The 15,960-nt window shown below is 40.2% G+C and overlaps 1 protein-coding gene across 4 annotated transcripts in view; it reads right to left on the reverse strand.

Annotated features, from left to right (window-relative positions):
• CCDC175 (coiled-coil domain containing 175) overlaps positions 1 to 15,925 on the reverse strand; it is a 102,407-nt gene extending 86,482 nt beyond the window's left edge. For all 4 annotated transcript variants that reach the window (XM_077909474.1, XM_077909473.1, XM_077909477.1 and 1 more), the window contains exons 1-6: positions 15,754 to 15,925; positions 13,448 to 13,533; positions 11,544 to 11,655; positions 7,061 to 7,196; positions 3,909 to 4,137; positions 2,055 to 2,177 (exon numbers count right to left, since the gene is read on the reverse strand). In XM_077909474.1, coding sequence (XP_077765600.1) covers positions 2,055 to 2,177; positions 3,909 to 4,137; positions 7,061 to 7,196; positions 11,544 to 11,655; positions 13,448 to 13,533; positions 15,754 to 15,910 — 843 coding nt within the window. In that variant the 5' untranslated portion in view covers positions 15,911 to 15,925. The remainder of the gene's footprint in view (positions 1 to 2,054; positions 2,178 to 3,908; positions 4,138 to 7,060; positions 7,197 to 11,543; positions 11,656 to 13,447; positions 13,534 to 15,753) is intronic.
• Positions 15,926 to 15,960: the final 35 nt, after the last annotated feature.

Raw genomic sequence — 15,960 nt, forward strand, 5'->3', positions numbered from 1 at the left:
TAAAGAGAAGGAAAGGAAGGCACAGGCTCCTGGGTAGCTCAGTTGGTTAAAGCTTCTGGCTCTTGATCTCAGCTCAGGTTTTGATCTCAGGGTCATGAGTTCAAGCCCTATGTTGGGCTCCATGCTGGGCATGGAGCTTACTTAAGAAAAAAAAAAAAAAAAAGGACAGGAGGCAAACCTATTTATAGAGCCCTGGGTCTGCATTTCAGCTGTGAGGGAGAATAGAGGGAAGAGAGAGCTGATCAGACAAATTTCTCTGCTCCCTGGCATGGAGTCACCACAGGCAGATTGTGCAATGCTATCTAATCCTGCACATCAATGTGGAGCCAGAGAAACACCTGTGGGGAGGCACCAAGGTGCTCTTCTTATTAGGTGAGACAGGTGGCTGAAAGCTCCCCCCCAACTATTTCTTCCTTGAAAGCACCCACATGCCTCCACTTCTGGGTCATAACTAGTTTCAGAGTTAGCGCTCAGCTAAAAGCCTTACTGGTATGACCTCATTTGAGCTCCAGCCCTTTGAAATAGGCAATGTGATTACCCCATTTTATGAGTGAGGAAACTTCAGGTTGGTAGAGTTAAAAAATTGAACCCCAGGTCTCTGTGACCTTCGAGTTCCTGCTTTAAACACTATTGTTGGGATGGGACGCCTGGGTGGCTCAGCAGTTGAGCACCTGCCTTCAGCCCCAGGGCGTGATCCTGACTGCAGGGAGCCTGCCTCTCTCTCTCTCTCTCTCTCTCTCTCTCTCTGCCTATGTCTCTGCCTCTCTGTGTCTCTCATGAATAAGTAAATAAAAATCTTAAAAAAATTGTTAAAAAGTAAATAAACACTATTGTCCACTGGTAAGGGATGCGGTGGTCAGGTTGGCTTGTGGGAGGTGGCAAGGACACTGGAGGTGAGTGTATCCCTGTCACCTTCCAGCCTTGTGTGCTTTGATCTTAGAGATCTCTGCCTTACAGGTTAAGGAATATGTACGGTATCTTCCCAAGCTGGGTTGGTGGTGTACCTGACTTCTGATTTATGAGGCCCAAACTAGAGATATGAATTTAAGCCAGTAGATAAAGTTTATGTGATAAAACTCCTATGTTCTTTGAGCCTCCTTACTATACGGATATTTAAAAAGCAGATAATCATCTTTCTAAAGGCACATATTGGGTAAAAATTTTGATTCTGCTCATGTTCTGTAACGGGATATAATAGACATGCTGTAACTAGGATATCAGAACTGCCTTATAAAACGTATAATATAATTCACTGAATATTCTGATTAGAAGTGTGATGTTTCTGGTAAGAAACATGATGACTGTTGCCCCATATAGTTTTACATGTAATTCTCAATACAGACAGAATATACTAAAGATTTGTTAATTCAACTCATTGTGATAGAGGATTAATAGGTGTTTCTGTTCTAATTAATACAGAAATGGTATTATCATTAACCTCTCCTACTAAAGTCACCTCTGTAAGCTTCCCTTTTCTTATCTTTGAAATAAGGATAATCCTCACAAAATATTTATGAGTGCTGGCTTTCAATCAATGCTATCAATTTTTAAAAATAGAAGCACAGAGCTCTGAAGTATTTGCTGATTCAAACAAATAGTCCCCTTTCCATATCAATGCTCCTGTAGCCAATATAATTGAAAAGCCTAAACTGTTTTATTATCACACATTCAGAAATAAGGAATTTGCCTCTGGTTATTCATTTTGGAATGTATAAGAAAGCAATCTCATGGAGATATTACATATGGTTCTGAATGCATTTGGTCAGTTCTGAGTGCAATTTAAAAATTCATTTTATAGTATTTTGGTCCATTGAATGCAATCTGTACCTAAGGCATTTCAAACTTCGTCCCTCTGACCATATTCCCAATGATGAAAACACAGTTGCATTATAACACTTTAAACAAAGTGTCAGAAAATGTTAACATGTCAAAAACATTCTCTAAGAATGGCCTGAAGATGAATTAAAATTAGCTCCTTTAAAAGTACCTGCCATTGGTTATATTTAAGGCAGTGTATATCTAGACAGGCTTGAAAACACATCCTTTACTCTTACCACTGTGGTGGTCGTAACTGTTTCCTTCATTTTTGACACTTTAACTTTTAATGTATCCAATTCTTTCTTCTTTTTATAAGTCTCCTTTCTCTTAAGTTCACAGAATTTTTTATATTCCTCAATCTGTAGTGATAAACCAATCAAAAAACTTATGAGAAAAACAAAGTTTAGGAAATCTTTTTATTTTGTCAGCTTAATTCATATGTAATCTAAGTATACCACAGTCAGTCTATCAACAACGAAAACACAATCCCTCACCCCCAAACAGGGTTTGCTTGTTTTGTAGCATCACAGGAAAAATAGTGAACTACAAGGAACTGTAATTATAAATACTGAAATAGTAAATTTACAAGAGCAATAAAACAATGATCATTAATAGCAAATTCTAAAAGCAACTGCTGTTGTAGCAATTTCCTGGTAAAGCACCACTGCAACAGCTACTAGATTTACAATATACTAATAAGATCAGGAAATTTTTTAAAAAATGATGAATAATCTGGACATCAAAAATCACTTTTTTTTTGACAGGAAAGAAAACAGACTAAAAACAGAGTAAATAAAATCACTGAAGACTGGGCAGCTCACAATCTTGGACAACTTAACATTCTGCCAAGATTAAACATGTTCTGATAACTTGTCAGACCCCATGAAGTGAGTCATCCTCTTATCAAATTCAAACACATCAATGCATTTGGCCAAATGAATGATCAAGAACAAAGTAACTGAGTAGTAAGGCCAGAGAAAGCATATTCAACTCTGTATTAAAGAGTTATGAAAATGTACATTTGGGTGGCTTTCTGTGAAAGCCATTGAACCCAAGCATCTTATGAATGAACATGACCTTTGTCGAGTATCTCAGCACCAGGGCATGGGTGCATGTGAGTGGAACTCTGTGATTGATAAATTTTGTTGAAAATTAGGATTCTGTGTTCATTCTTTGGCCAAAGACTTCTCCCAAGGTCTTGCAGTCACAGCACAATATTAGCAAAAGATATTTTGCTTTGTGTCAGGGGAGAGCTTACAATCAGAAGACTCTGACAGCTGTAATCATTTTCCCTTTCTCATAGGAAAGAAAGGAAATTAACAGGCTGATCTCCAGCCTACCATGTGCCTTCAGTGAATGCTGGTGGTTGTCACATAGATAGTGAGCACTAGCCAATTTTCTGCATTAGTTATGCCCATTCCCATCACGGAGAGGGCGGCAGCAGGGACCCAATAGGAATCCTCATCATGAGGTAGGCCATCACACCTGGGGGAGAAGGAAAGACCTCTGGGAACACCTCCTATGGAGACAGCTCTGCCTTTCCTGGGGTAGCTGAAGCTGAGCAAAGAGGAACCATCACAAGCAACTCTGATGGTGAATTTTAATTACCGTACTCTAGCAGACATCAAAATGCAGTAGTTATTCCCATTCGACCCTCTGAAAATTGTTAGTCTCAAAGTACACTTTTCTGTAGGCTGCTCTGCTCGGATTCATTTAGCAGGAATTGGAAGGCTCCTGCAGGATGGAACTCCCTGGTCATGTCCAAAGAGACATGGCCTCAGAATGGTCAGAGGCAATGAGATGCCATGAAAATGAGTTCCTTATCCCTATACGGCTGCATATGAGCAAGGGGCCACCCCAGTGTTGCAAATCCCGCCATTCACATTTTTTCCCATGACCTGAGATGCTATGACACAGTGTCTTCTACAAGGAGCTCCAGTGTCCTTGCATCTCTGCTCTATTCCCATTTCACTGTTAACAGAAGATACTGCACTGAATGCTTGTAGCCTCGAGAATAAATTGCTTCCCATTTCGTGCCCAAGATTCTATATGGTTCTGATTTTTCTAAGAAAGTAAATCATTCCACTTACCTGTTGATTCAATTGTTGTTTTCTTTTCAAATGTTCTGCTTTTTCCTTTTCCAACTGTTCCTGTATTTCTTTGAGATACTGTATTTGCAATTCTATTTCTTTTCTCTTTGAGTTTATTTTGGTGTAAGTCTCATTGATGTAAATAGTGGTAGTAGCTTTCTCTTCCATCGTGTGGTTGAGCGACAGCACTAACTTTTCATGCTTCCTCGCCAGCTCCTCTTGCTCTTCACTAGGAGAAAAGAATAGTTCATGTAATGATAAGTATGGCTTTTAAGAAAGGAATTTAAAGTCTGTTTACTGAGATGAAAAGGGGGAAATTTTAAATATTTATTTTAGAGTTGTTTTTGTGATCACTTAAATTTGGTTGAGATGAGGACAAAAGGAAACACAAGACAAATGTCAGTCTTGCAACTGTTTACCACTGCAAAAATATCATGTGTCCTGCCTCACCGCACCCATCCTGTTCCATGAGATATCTTGGTTTATTTATTTTTTTCATCTTTTATCTTCAATTTATTTTTTTAATAATAAATTTATTTTTATTGGTGTTCAATTTGCCAACATACAGAATAACACCCAGTGCTCATCCCATCAAGTGCCCACCTCAGTGCCCGCCACTCGATATCTTGGTTTAAATTATGCAATGATTCAAGAACAGTTTTGAACAGGTGAATGGAATCTGACCAAATGATTTGATAGGCAGCATTGCCATAACTATCTTATCCTGAGACATGCAATTAAGCCAAAGGAAGATAAACATCTCACCACCCCTCCAGCCACCTTCTGATGCCATTGCCTTGCAGGGAAGGCCAGGAGAAAGCCAGCTCTCCTCGGATAAGCAGAAGTCAAGGAGGAGAGAGTAAAGTCTATCTTGACTGTTCAGAAGATGCTTGAAACCTAATCTGAACTCTCTTATCCTTTCTTAGTTGCAGCTAAATCTGAGTTCAAGAGGAGACATGAACTTCACATATCCATTGCTAGCCATATCCATCTGAGGAAGATCTACCCTAGAGCTAACAATGCAAGACTGGAAGGAAGGACGATGAGTGTCATTTCTGTATTTTCCTTTTTTAAAATCTTCTGCAATGTTAAGATCTTTTTCCTTTCTCTAATCCCCAGGGCTAAAGATTTAAGTTATCCAGTGAGATTGTGTGCAAAGTCTCAGGAAAATGGAAACAGATTGTTGGTAAGTTTATTTTCCAGAAGTCAACTCTACCACAGAAGTGTGATAGAAAGCCCAAGCTAGGGCAGCCCGGGTGGCTCAGCGGTTTAGTGCTGCCTTCAGCCCAGGGTGTGATCCTGGGGACCCAGGATCGAGTCCCACGTTGGGCTCCCTGCATGGAGCCTGCTTCACCCCTGCCTGTGTCTCTGCCTCTCTCTCTCTCTCTCTCTGTGTGTGTCTTTCATGAATAAATAAATAAAATCTTAAAAAAAAAAAAAAAAGAAAGCCCAAGCTAGAGAGGGTTGGGTAATGGGTGCTTTGTGGGTCTAGTAGAGGCCTTCTAAGAATAAGTCAACCTAAAGATAAGTAGTCTCAGTGGAGCAAATCAAAACAAGTCAAATCAAAAAAACTAACTAGTTGTACTGAGAAGGGTTGAGAAGAGAACACTCAGAAACTGGACATGGGACCTAAGGAAAACCCATTCAAAGAGCTTGCAGTTCTTGAGGACTGTCAGAGAATGTTGCTGGCATCTTGATATACATCTTTCTTTGAAAAATGAATGCAATGAGATTATAGCTTGATGACGCCAGCGAATCAAGCAACCTACCTTATGTATAAATCTTTATCCAGAAAGATTTTGCTAGAGCAGTGATTCTCAAAGTGTGGTCAGGACCAGCAGCATTAGCATCACCTGGCAACTTGCTAGAAAAGCAAATTCTTACTCCTACCCCCTAGACCTACTAAATCAGAAATTTGGGGTGGGAGGGGAGGCTTCTAGTAATTTGTGTTTTAACAAGCACTCCAAGTGATTCTGATGCATACTCAAATTTGAGAATCACTGGTCTGCAGAGGTGTGGTGGTGCTGGCCAACTGACCAGACTATTCCAGCCTGGATGTTATCTTCCTTGTTATTAGTCTAGAAACTGGTAGTCTAGTTCACACAGCAGTCTCTGGTGATTGTGGCTAGCATGCACCACGTACAAATCTGCATTGTGACTCCCTAACAGAGGTTAGACTTTTCAAGCTTATGTGATCAGGTGTTCTGAGGGCCTAATTTGGGAAAGGCCTCTGGACCCTGAGGTCTCCACCTAATTCCTGATGCTTTGATATCATGTGCACTAAACAACTTCTTCTAATCATTTTCACTTCCCAAAAAGATTTTTTCTTTCATGGGGGTTCTTTCAACATTTCTTCTACATTTCTTCTCTGACAAACTGACATTCTGATATTTAAGCATTAGATTTGCTCACAATGCAGAGTTGTTCCTAAGGTTTTGTTGTAGTTTTTTTTTTTTTTTTCCAGAATGTATCTCTTCCTCCATGAGTGCACAAATTCAAACTTGTAATCCTCATTTTACAAACGGAGAAAATGAGGCCTATGGGGTAAAGTCCTGGCAACACAGCTCAGGAATAAAGGGAAGAAACTAACAGGTGTCAGAATCTGAGCTACAGGGAGTTATATATATTATCTCATTTAATTACAGATAAAATCTGAAACTCCCTGATGGGAACCAATCCAGTCCTCGGACCTCCAGTAGTTTGGGGCTGAATGTCTCTAAGAATCTAAATTAGCTACAATATATCTGGTTTGATACTATTATCTACAATACAATATCCAGCCAGATTTCTTGCTTTAGTGGTTGCGGCTTGTAAACTTAATTTTACTAAGATGGAAATTAAAACCACTCTGTGCCTCCACCTTTACAGGTGGTGTGTGATTCACACACAGTAGTTGCTGCTGGGAAGCCGGATGGCCTCTGAAACTTTACGGGTCTCCTGACCGCAGTGGTTAAAGATTTTAGGTTCTCCTCCCCAGCTCTGCACGTCCATTACATGCCCCTCATTAGCCAGAGTCATCTGCTACATGTGATACCCACCCCCTACTGACCCTACACCAGTTCAGACCAGAAGACAGACCCCTTGGACAGTTTTTGCATTCCAGGCACAGACCCCCAACTCCTGCAAGTACTAAATTTAAAAAAAATACATACCCTAGAATTTCATTAGTTTTTTTCAGATCAAGTATTTTCATCTTCAGAGACTGTATTTCATTATTCATTCTTGTAATGTCTGTCTGTATCTGATTTATCTCAAAAAGATTTAATCTCCGTGCATCTCTGACACATTCTTAAAAGTAAGTGGAAATGTTACTAGGTTGAGAAACAGCACACTTGATATTGACTTTTCAAATCATGACAAAATTAGGTCCTTGAAATATTCTTTTAATTATGTTCCTGTTCATATTCCTGTTTCTTTTCACTGTTCAAAATTTGGTATTTTAGTTGGTACAACAGATAGCTGGTTGCATTGTCTTTTTACATTATATGGCAATGTACACTATATTCTGACATATATAGTACACAAAATAAGATCCTTTAGAAGAGTTATGCACAATACTTGCAATATGGAATTTATACATTGGATCCCAGAATGTGAATGAAGAAAAAAAGATGGACTAGGCATGTTGGGTGTTGGGGTGAAGGAATCAGAAGTTACAGAACACAGTAAATACACATCTGGTTTGAGGAGTAACTGCAGCATATATGACATTGGCAGTGGTGCCTCCTGTCTTAATTATGTTCCAGTCTCTTACCCCTTTGGGTCCTCTCAATCTTACCTATCAATTATTTCCCTTACTTCAGCTGCTGCTGTGGTGACAGCTTTCTGTGGGCTCTGAACGACTTCAGACTGGCATAGTCTGGCAGCACCTCATTCCTGCTTATTCTGTCCCCTTCTCACCTCCTGTCTAGGACCCCCTTGTCCCTACCATGGGGCTTCTTTAGATATGCACATTGTGCACGTGTTACCCAAAGTGTGGGAGGCAGGCGAACACTGGACCAATGACAGGCAGCGGCCATTGCCTGGACAGTACAGAGAAGATGTAACAGTGTGTCTTGGGCCATGTTTCCATACTTAATTAGTTGCATGTAACGGCAGTTGGCATCACGTTGTACCCCTCCTCAGCTCTCTCTTCTCCCTGCTTTTGTCTCCTTATCCCACTCTCTTCCTCCCCAGCCCCCCCCTCCCCCCCCCGCCCCGGAACCTTCTCCTGTTTGGATTGTGCTCCCAAATAATAGTGTAAAAGCCTCTGGCTCTGCTTTCTGGGGAACTCAGTGTGTTAAAGAACGAAGTATTCATCAACAAATAACAAATCAGATAGTCATAACAAATCACAGAACACTTCAGAGGTTTACCTCAGAGCATGATAGAAAAATGATTTTTTTTTTTTGACACTGATGTTTAGAAGGTACTGGACTACCCATTTCTACACAATAAATTCTCTAGAAACTAGCTGGTAGCTCCATCTGAGAGAGCCAGGTTATTGTTAGTTTTGCTCATTGTAGCAGGGCTTCCCAGACTTTTAGGTCTCAAATATGCATATATTATCACCTGAGGATATTATTGAAATACAGATTCTTTTCTTTTAAAGATATTATTTATCTCTTTGAGAGAGAGAGTGTGAGAGTGTGCATGAGTGAGGGGAAAAGTAGGGGGAAAGGGAAAAGCAGACTCTATGCGGAGCCTGACATGGGGCTCAAGAGCCAGGACCCTGAAATCATGACCTGAGCTGAAACCAAGAGTAGGATGCTTAACTGACTGAGCCACCCAGGTGCCCCCACATACAGATTCTGATATAGTGGTTCTGGGGTGGGCTGATAGAGTCTGCTTATTAGACAAGCTTTCAGATGTCATTGATGCTGCTGATTCAAGAACCATACTTTGAGTAGCAAAGCTGTATAACATAATATCAATGAAATTTATGTGGTTAAGTATACAGTGTGTATCAAGAACCTCTTCATCTAGTAGGCTCTTTTCCTTCTAAATACTTTTCCTGATTATAAAAGCCAAAATATTCTTAATTCTGTCATCAGCACAGATTCTTCTAAGTCTTCTCTTCCCCTGTATATAGAGTTTGTTGTATTTTCCCTGCCAGATGAGACTAACACCATGCATACTGTTTTATAATTGGCTGTATCACTCAGTGTCTAATTAGGAGATTGAAATCTTATGAATAGGGGAATTTTATCATAGAGAATTATTAAGTCTAGTGGAGGATGAGAGTAATGAGGCACTGCATAATGAGAAAGAGAACTCTAAAGGATTCAGGAACAGCAGGCATAAGGAGCAGCCACTACCCCAAGGGCTGAGTTTGTGAGGAATCAGCACCTCCAGACCTGAGATCCAGCCCTCATTGGAAAGGGTGGTGGCTACTGGGTGGCAAAGAAATTCATGAAATGCTGGGCTGGTCAAACTCATGGAAATCTGGCTTCTGGGGGAATTGAGGGGACCTGTCCACAAGGAGTTGCAATGCTTCCGAACTTACTGCAAAACCACCCAAACAATGCCAGAGAAAAGCTGTCACAATTTGGTGCCTCACTGGTGGAAATCTACCATGAAGCTGCCCAAAGGGTCCTGGAGGAAGCTTCTGGGCACTGCAGGAGCCCAACATGGAGTGTGCACTGTAAGAGCTGGCCAAGCTGAGTACTCTGGGACCAGAAAGAGAACCCCTTTTTCTTTCAGTATCTTTCTAGGACCCTGTCTTAACAAAGCTCAAAATCGTGCCAGCTGGTGAAGGGGGAAATTACAGTGCCAGCAATCTTAACATAGAGCAGGCGATGAAGGTAGATTTGGAGATGCAAGGCAATAAATGGATAACTGGAACATCGACTTAAAAACTGTTTTGTTGCTGTTGCTTTGGTTTGCTTTAAATTTAGACTACTGGGTGGGGGAGGGGGAGATAAAAGGGTAGTAAACTTTGGAACTGTGATGATACTTGGGAGTTGTTCTATGTTGAGCAAGGGAGGTGGACCTTTGTATTCTCATGGTGACTGATCCCTGAATGTGGGTGACATTTGAGGAGAGAAGGTACCATGATGGGGCAGGGGGCGGTGCCAAGCCTTCCTCTCTTGTCCAGGGCAACTCCTGTAGAGGACCTGAATTGTGAGCCTCAGCCAATACTCCTGGCAGGTGGGAAGATGATTGAATCCTTACCTTACACCAAATATAAAATTTAACTAAAAATGAATAAGAAACCTAAATGTAAGAGCTAAAACTATAAAACTCTTAGAAGAAAACATAGGGGGAAATCTTCATGACATTGGATTTAGCAATGATTTCTAGAATAGGACACCAAAAGCACAGGCCACAAAAGAAAATATAGATGAACTGGACTGACATCAAAATTTAAAACTTTTGTACATCAAAAGGCAATATCAACAGAGTGAAAAGACAAACCATGGAATGGGTCAAAATACTTGCAGGTCACATATCTGATAAAAGGTTAACATCCAGACTATATGAGGAAGAATTCCCACAACTCAGTAACAACAAACAACCTAGTTAAAAGATGAACAAAGGACCTGAATAGATACTTCTTCAAAGAAGGTAAGCAGATTACCAATAAGCAATGAAAAAAATGCGCAATGTCACTAGTCATTTGGGAAATGCAAATCAAAACCACGATACCAATTCACACCCACTGGGATGGCTATATTTAAAAAACCAAAAAGAACACAAAAGAACAAATGTTGACAAGAACGTGAAGAGATTAGGGTCCTTGTGCATTGTAGGTGGAATGTAAAATACTGCAGCCACTATGGAAAACAGTATGGCAGGGGTGCCTGTGTTGCTCAGTTGGTTAAGTGCCTCACTTCAGCTCAGGCCCTGATCTCACAGTCCTAGATCCAGCACCATGTCTGGCTACCCGCTCAGTGGGGAGGGTGATTTTTTTCCCTCTGTTCAACAACCACCCCCTCATTCATGTTCTCTCTCTCTCAAATATTTTTTAAAAACTAGAAAACAGTATGGCAGTTTCTCAAAACTTAAAGTCCCATATCACCATATAATTCAGCAATTTCCTCTGTGTATATGCCCAAAAGTACTGGGAAGCAGGGACCCAAACGATACTTGTACCACCATGTTTATAACAGCTTTGTTCACAGTAGAAACAACCCAAGGGTCCATCAGTGGATGAATAGATAAATAAAACATGGTATACACATACAATGGAATATAGTTTGGCCTTAAAATGAAGGAAAATTCTGACACATGGTACAACATGGATGAACCCTGAAGACCTGCCAAGTGAAATGTAGCCAGTCACAAAAGGATAAGTATTATATGATTCCACTTATATGAGGTATCTATAATCCCCAAACTTACAGGGACAGAAAGCAGAATGCTGGTTTAGCTGAATCAAAGTGCCTGATTAAATTGGATAAATACCAATTTGGAATGGGCTGATCTATGTATCATTAGTCTATTTAGCAACTAAATTGTATAAATTCAAGTTGTGTATATATATATCAATATCATTTCCACCTAAAATGTAAGGGAAAATTATTATGGATCTGTGTTTGTGTTGTGTATTCTTTCTAGCTATTTTGACATGAACTATTAAACTTATTACAAGTAGTAGGCTCTATTTTCTTACAAGATAAACTAAATTTCTATGGTTGATCATCTTAAAAGTACCTTCCAATTCTCTGCCAATGCTACTGGGAAGAGTTTCCAGCAGAAAATATAGTCTGCTGAGTTCCATGCTTTCAATTTCCAGGCGATCAATTGTGGCTTTTCTCATTTCTTCCTGAAAATTTAAATTACATATTCAAAAAGTTAAGGCATTAAACTAATAAAATTGATTTCCTAAGCAATGCACTATTATAAATGTTTTCAGCAATCAAACTTTGATTTCCATTCAACACCTTCTGCTCTTATTTTTATTTGGAATAGAAAGTGTGAAAAATTGCTCTTCTATAATCAGTTTTTAAGATGTCATTGTTAATTTGTCTTTTTAGTCTCTGCTGAATTTCTTCTCAGAAATCATCTTTTCTTATGTTTCTTGTATGCAATTTCAATCAGTTTAAAAGAAGAGACTCCAACAAAAAAGGTAATGCTGAGAGAAAAATCTGCTTAATTAAAGAATGGAAAATGCCAATAAAAATATGCTTAGGTATACAGAACAATATTTTTTATACATACCCACAAATCCAAACAAATAGTCTGGTGGGGATTTCTGTGCTTTGTTTTTTGGTGGGGCTTATTTTGAAGGAAAAAAAAAAGAAAACCATCCAAAAATCTGTTAGTGGAAAAAATAGATAAATCATCTCTTAAATAAATTGTCATGATGGCTATAGTTCTTTTATGATCTGAGAAATGGCCATTATATTTTATGAGCAATAAAAAGCTGATTACATAATTGTATATATAGTGTGATCACTTTTCTATTAAAAAATAAAATTCAATACAAGCATCATCTATTCCCTGAAAGTAGGAAAGACATTCATCAAGGAGTTAATTATGATTATTTTAGGGTGCTGGGATCATGGTGGTTTTTATTTCCCTCTTTTTACTTGTCTATTTAAAGAAATATTCAGGGTAAACATGCAGTGCTTTCAGAATTGTGAAAATGTGTTGTTTTAAAAGATGGAGGGATTAATCTTTAAGAGATTTAACAGCTCATCTATTAACATACTAGATACTTTAACAAGCCACAATGCATATTTTGACCCTTTTAAGCCAGGGAGGAAAACAAAACTCAAAGAACAAAGAAGAAGAAGGTTTCCATGGAAGCACAGGGCAGCACCAAACACACAAACTCCTGGGGTTTACAGATATGTATTCAATTAACTGGGATTATAAAGTATAATGCTGTAGTATACATCCACAACTATATGTAATCCCAGAAAAATATAAAGGAGACAATTTTTTTTCAGCAGTCTGTAGATTTAAACTCATTTCCTTTACAGCCATATTTCTACATTTTTAGATATTTGATAGGTTGTAGATTCTTAGTCGATATTTTTAAACCAAATAAAGAGACCTCACCCTTCTCAGCCTGCTGGGAAAGCATTGTAAACATCATCCAGGGCCAAGTAGAGACACACTTGTGATACTTCAGAGGGAGATTCTTTAAATATTTCTTTGTGGGGCCAAGTTAGTATAACCAGAGTTGTTTTCACTGACTGGCACCATCTACTCCAATGGAATAGGTGCTAAATTGTCTTTTAGCAGTTATGTAAGAAATTGCTTATAGACAACTGAGTAAATGGGCACTGTGCATGGCTTATATATTGGGGTCAAACATTTGCCCATGTGGACCACCCCTTAATGGAGCTCCGCTACCACCAGTATTGCTCTCCCAAGCAGGCTTGCCCTCCCTCATCCATAGCACAGATCTTTAATACAATGCTCTTCACAAAAAAATCAGGCAACACTCCCCAGCTGATCGACACTGGTACAAATACTTAGTGAATTTAGATAAACATTTTCCCTATTCATCTATTCAAGTATCTTGAACAGAGTTGGTGCTAAGTTAAAAATTGATGAAGAAATAAGCAGAAGATTGAAAAAAATAGCTCTTAGAGATAATACTATACCAATTTCTTAACAGCGATAGCAGTGTCCTTAAGAAAGGTCCTAGCTTCTTCGTTGCATTTAAAATAGTCACTTTGTAGTGATTGTTCTAAAGAAAAAAATTAGAAAATGAAGATCTCTTATTTATTTGTCCAAATCCTATTTAATCCTTTAGATCTAGCTCAAATGCCTGCTCAGCTGAAAATGTTATCTTCTCTGAATTCCTATAGTACTTAATATGACTCTCTTTTGAACATGTGTCCTAGTTCATAGTATTCTAATTTAGGCATATATTTAATGTTTCTTGAAGACAAACGCCTCTTGATATTCCATCTTTGCATCTCTCATGGTAGAAGGAATCTATAAAGAACAGGACAAGAATTTCAATAAATATTTATGAAAGGAATAAATATAACAGGCCTATAATGTAGATTTAAGAATGTTTTCATATATATATAGTTGTATATATGCAAATATAATATTTTGCAAAAAACCCTACTCATTTAATTAACTGTTTCAAAGTCCCTGATGTTTACTTCTGTGCCAATATTTTAATCCTGGGATGAAAGTAAATATTTGTAAAACTGGTAGGTGTGAGGTAGGCAGAATTTCTAAGCCCTCTTGATTCACTGACATATGAAGGATGTCTCCTTTCCCTCACACACGGTAAATAGGAAGCACAGAGGAGGACAGGCTTATGAAATGTTAGCAATGGTAATGAAGACCTGATACATACCAAATGGAAAGAAGGAAGGGGGGAAAATGGATAAAAGGAGGAGGAGAAAAAACAGAGGAAGTTATACTTACATTGGCTCTGGTGCCACTGAGTTACACAGACTTGGTCCAAATGAATTCCAGGCCTGCATCTTGATATGCGGGATAAATTTGATGGGATTCATGTTTTACATTGCATTATCTAAGTTGATTACTATGAGCTTATAATGAATCCCATTTCACAGGTGAGAAATCTGACTTTTGAGGTTACATCATATGTTCAAGGTCACAGAGCCCATCACTGAGAGAGTCCAGATTCAAACACAAGTGTGATTTGAGAGTCCTTGGCTTCAATGGTCACACTTACCCCTCAGAAGAGTAAAGAACAATTTCTGCCCTCAGTTCCTGGGAACTTGGATTCTCTTAATCAACTAAGCTCTCAAACCAAGTGAAAATCAGTTACTGGGTTTGCAAGCAAGTGTGTGTTTAGTAGGGAGGGGACAGGCCTTGCCTGTTATCCTTCCCTTTCTCCTAATGGAATGAATGAGCAGAAGCTGTTTCCGCTTGCAAATACGCTGGAGAGCTGCATATTTTCTTACTCCCACAAGAGGCTTAATGAAGTTTTTTTTTCCTACAAAAAATTTTGAGAGTCCAGAAATTACTAGCAGAAAAATATTTGCACAGAAGCACTGGGATGAAATGCACATGTTGATCAAGTTTGAAGAGAGTTCAAGACCCTACCTCTACCAGGCCAGTGATAGTGACTCATTTAAGTCTCTTTGGTGGTCAACATTCCTCATAATAATACTCATGCAAGCCTATCTCACATGGATTGTGAAGTTAAATTAGTTCATCTAGGAAGAAAAAAGAGAAACTATCCCAAACTAGCAGTAACATTATAATAGAAATCAGTGTGATTACCTTGAAGTCATGAGATGCTGATAGTAGAGCAAGGAGATGCTTTGTTGTTTGGCTTAAATGGTTTATGAGCTAAACAAGAAATGCCCTTTATTGGACCATAGCTTAACCTTAAACTCAGGTGTTTTAGCTTAACCTTAAACTTAGGTGTTTTGATTACAGGCTCAGCTTTGTAACTGAAGCAACATTTTAAGCTGGCCAAATCCAAGGCCATTACGTTTGCATCTCCTAAACACCCTTGTCTAATTGTCCTTGTCTAACACAACCGGAGCTTCTTAAGAGCCCCCTTTCTTGTTTGCCTGTTAAGCTCTCCACTTGACCCTGGCAAGATGCTGGAGGAAGTTAACTTACAACAAAAAAAGAAGGGGGGAAGCTGAAATTAAATGCATAATCTGAATGCGAGTGGGGTCCCAGTCGCAGGCAAATGGCAGTGGCCTGAGAGTCCAGGCTTTGCCCCCGGCCGGGTTTGTCGCCAGTTGCTAGTGTGAGCTGGGCCACGTCACTCCAGTGGCGCTGGAGCCCGAGATCAGAGCCCTGGGTCCCAGCGGGCCGTCTCCCCCGCCCGCAAGGAGCCTGAGAGGACTCAGCCTGAGTCAGGGCCACCCCGGTTCCCTGGGGAGAGGGAAGGTCCCCGCCCAGTGCCCGCCAGGTGCCACCGGCGAGGCGCCGGCCCTCCCGGCGCCCGCAGGCTGCTCACCCACAGCCAAGAGCTGCTCCAGCGCCGCGGTCGCGACGGCGGAGCCCAGGGCGGAGGGCAGGGCGCACCACTGCAGGGAGGGGCCGGTGGAGACGCCCGCCGCCCGCAGCGCCCGCCCGCCGCGCCCCAGCTCTCGGGACCCGGAGCTCAGCGCCATCCTGCGGCTCCCGCGCCCAGCCTCGCAGGCCCGGCGCCCGGCGGTCGGTT

Source organism: Canis aureus, chromosome 9, assembly GCF_053574225.1.
Source record: "Canis aureus isolate CA01 chromosome 9, VMU_Caureus_v.1.0, whole genome shotgun sequence".
In the NCBI taxonomy this organism is placed as follows: Eukaryota; Metazoa; Chordata; class Mammalia; order Carnivora; family Canidae; genus Canis; species Canis aureus.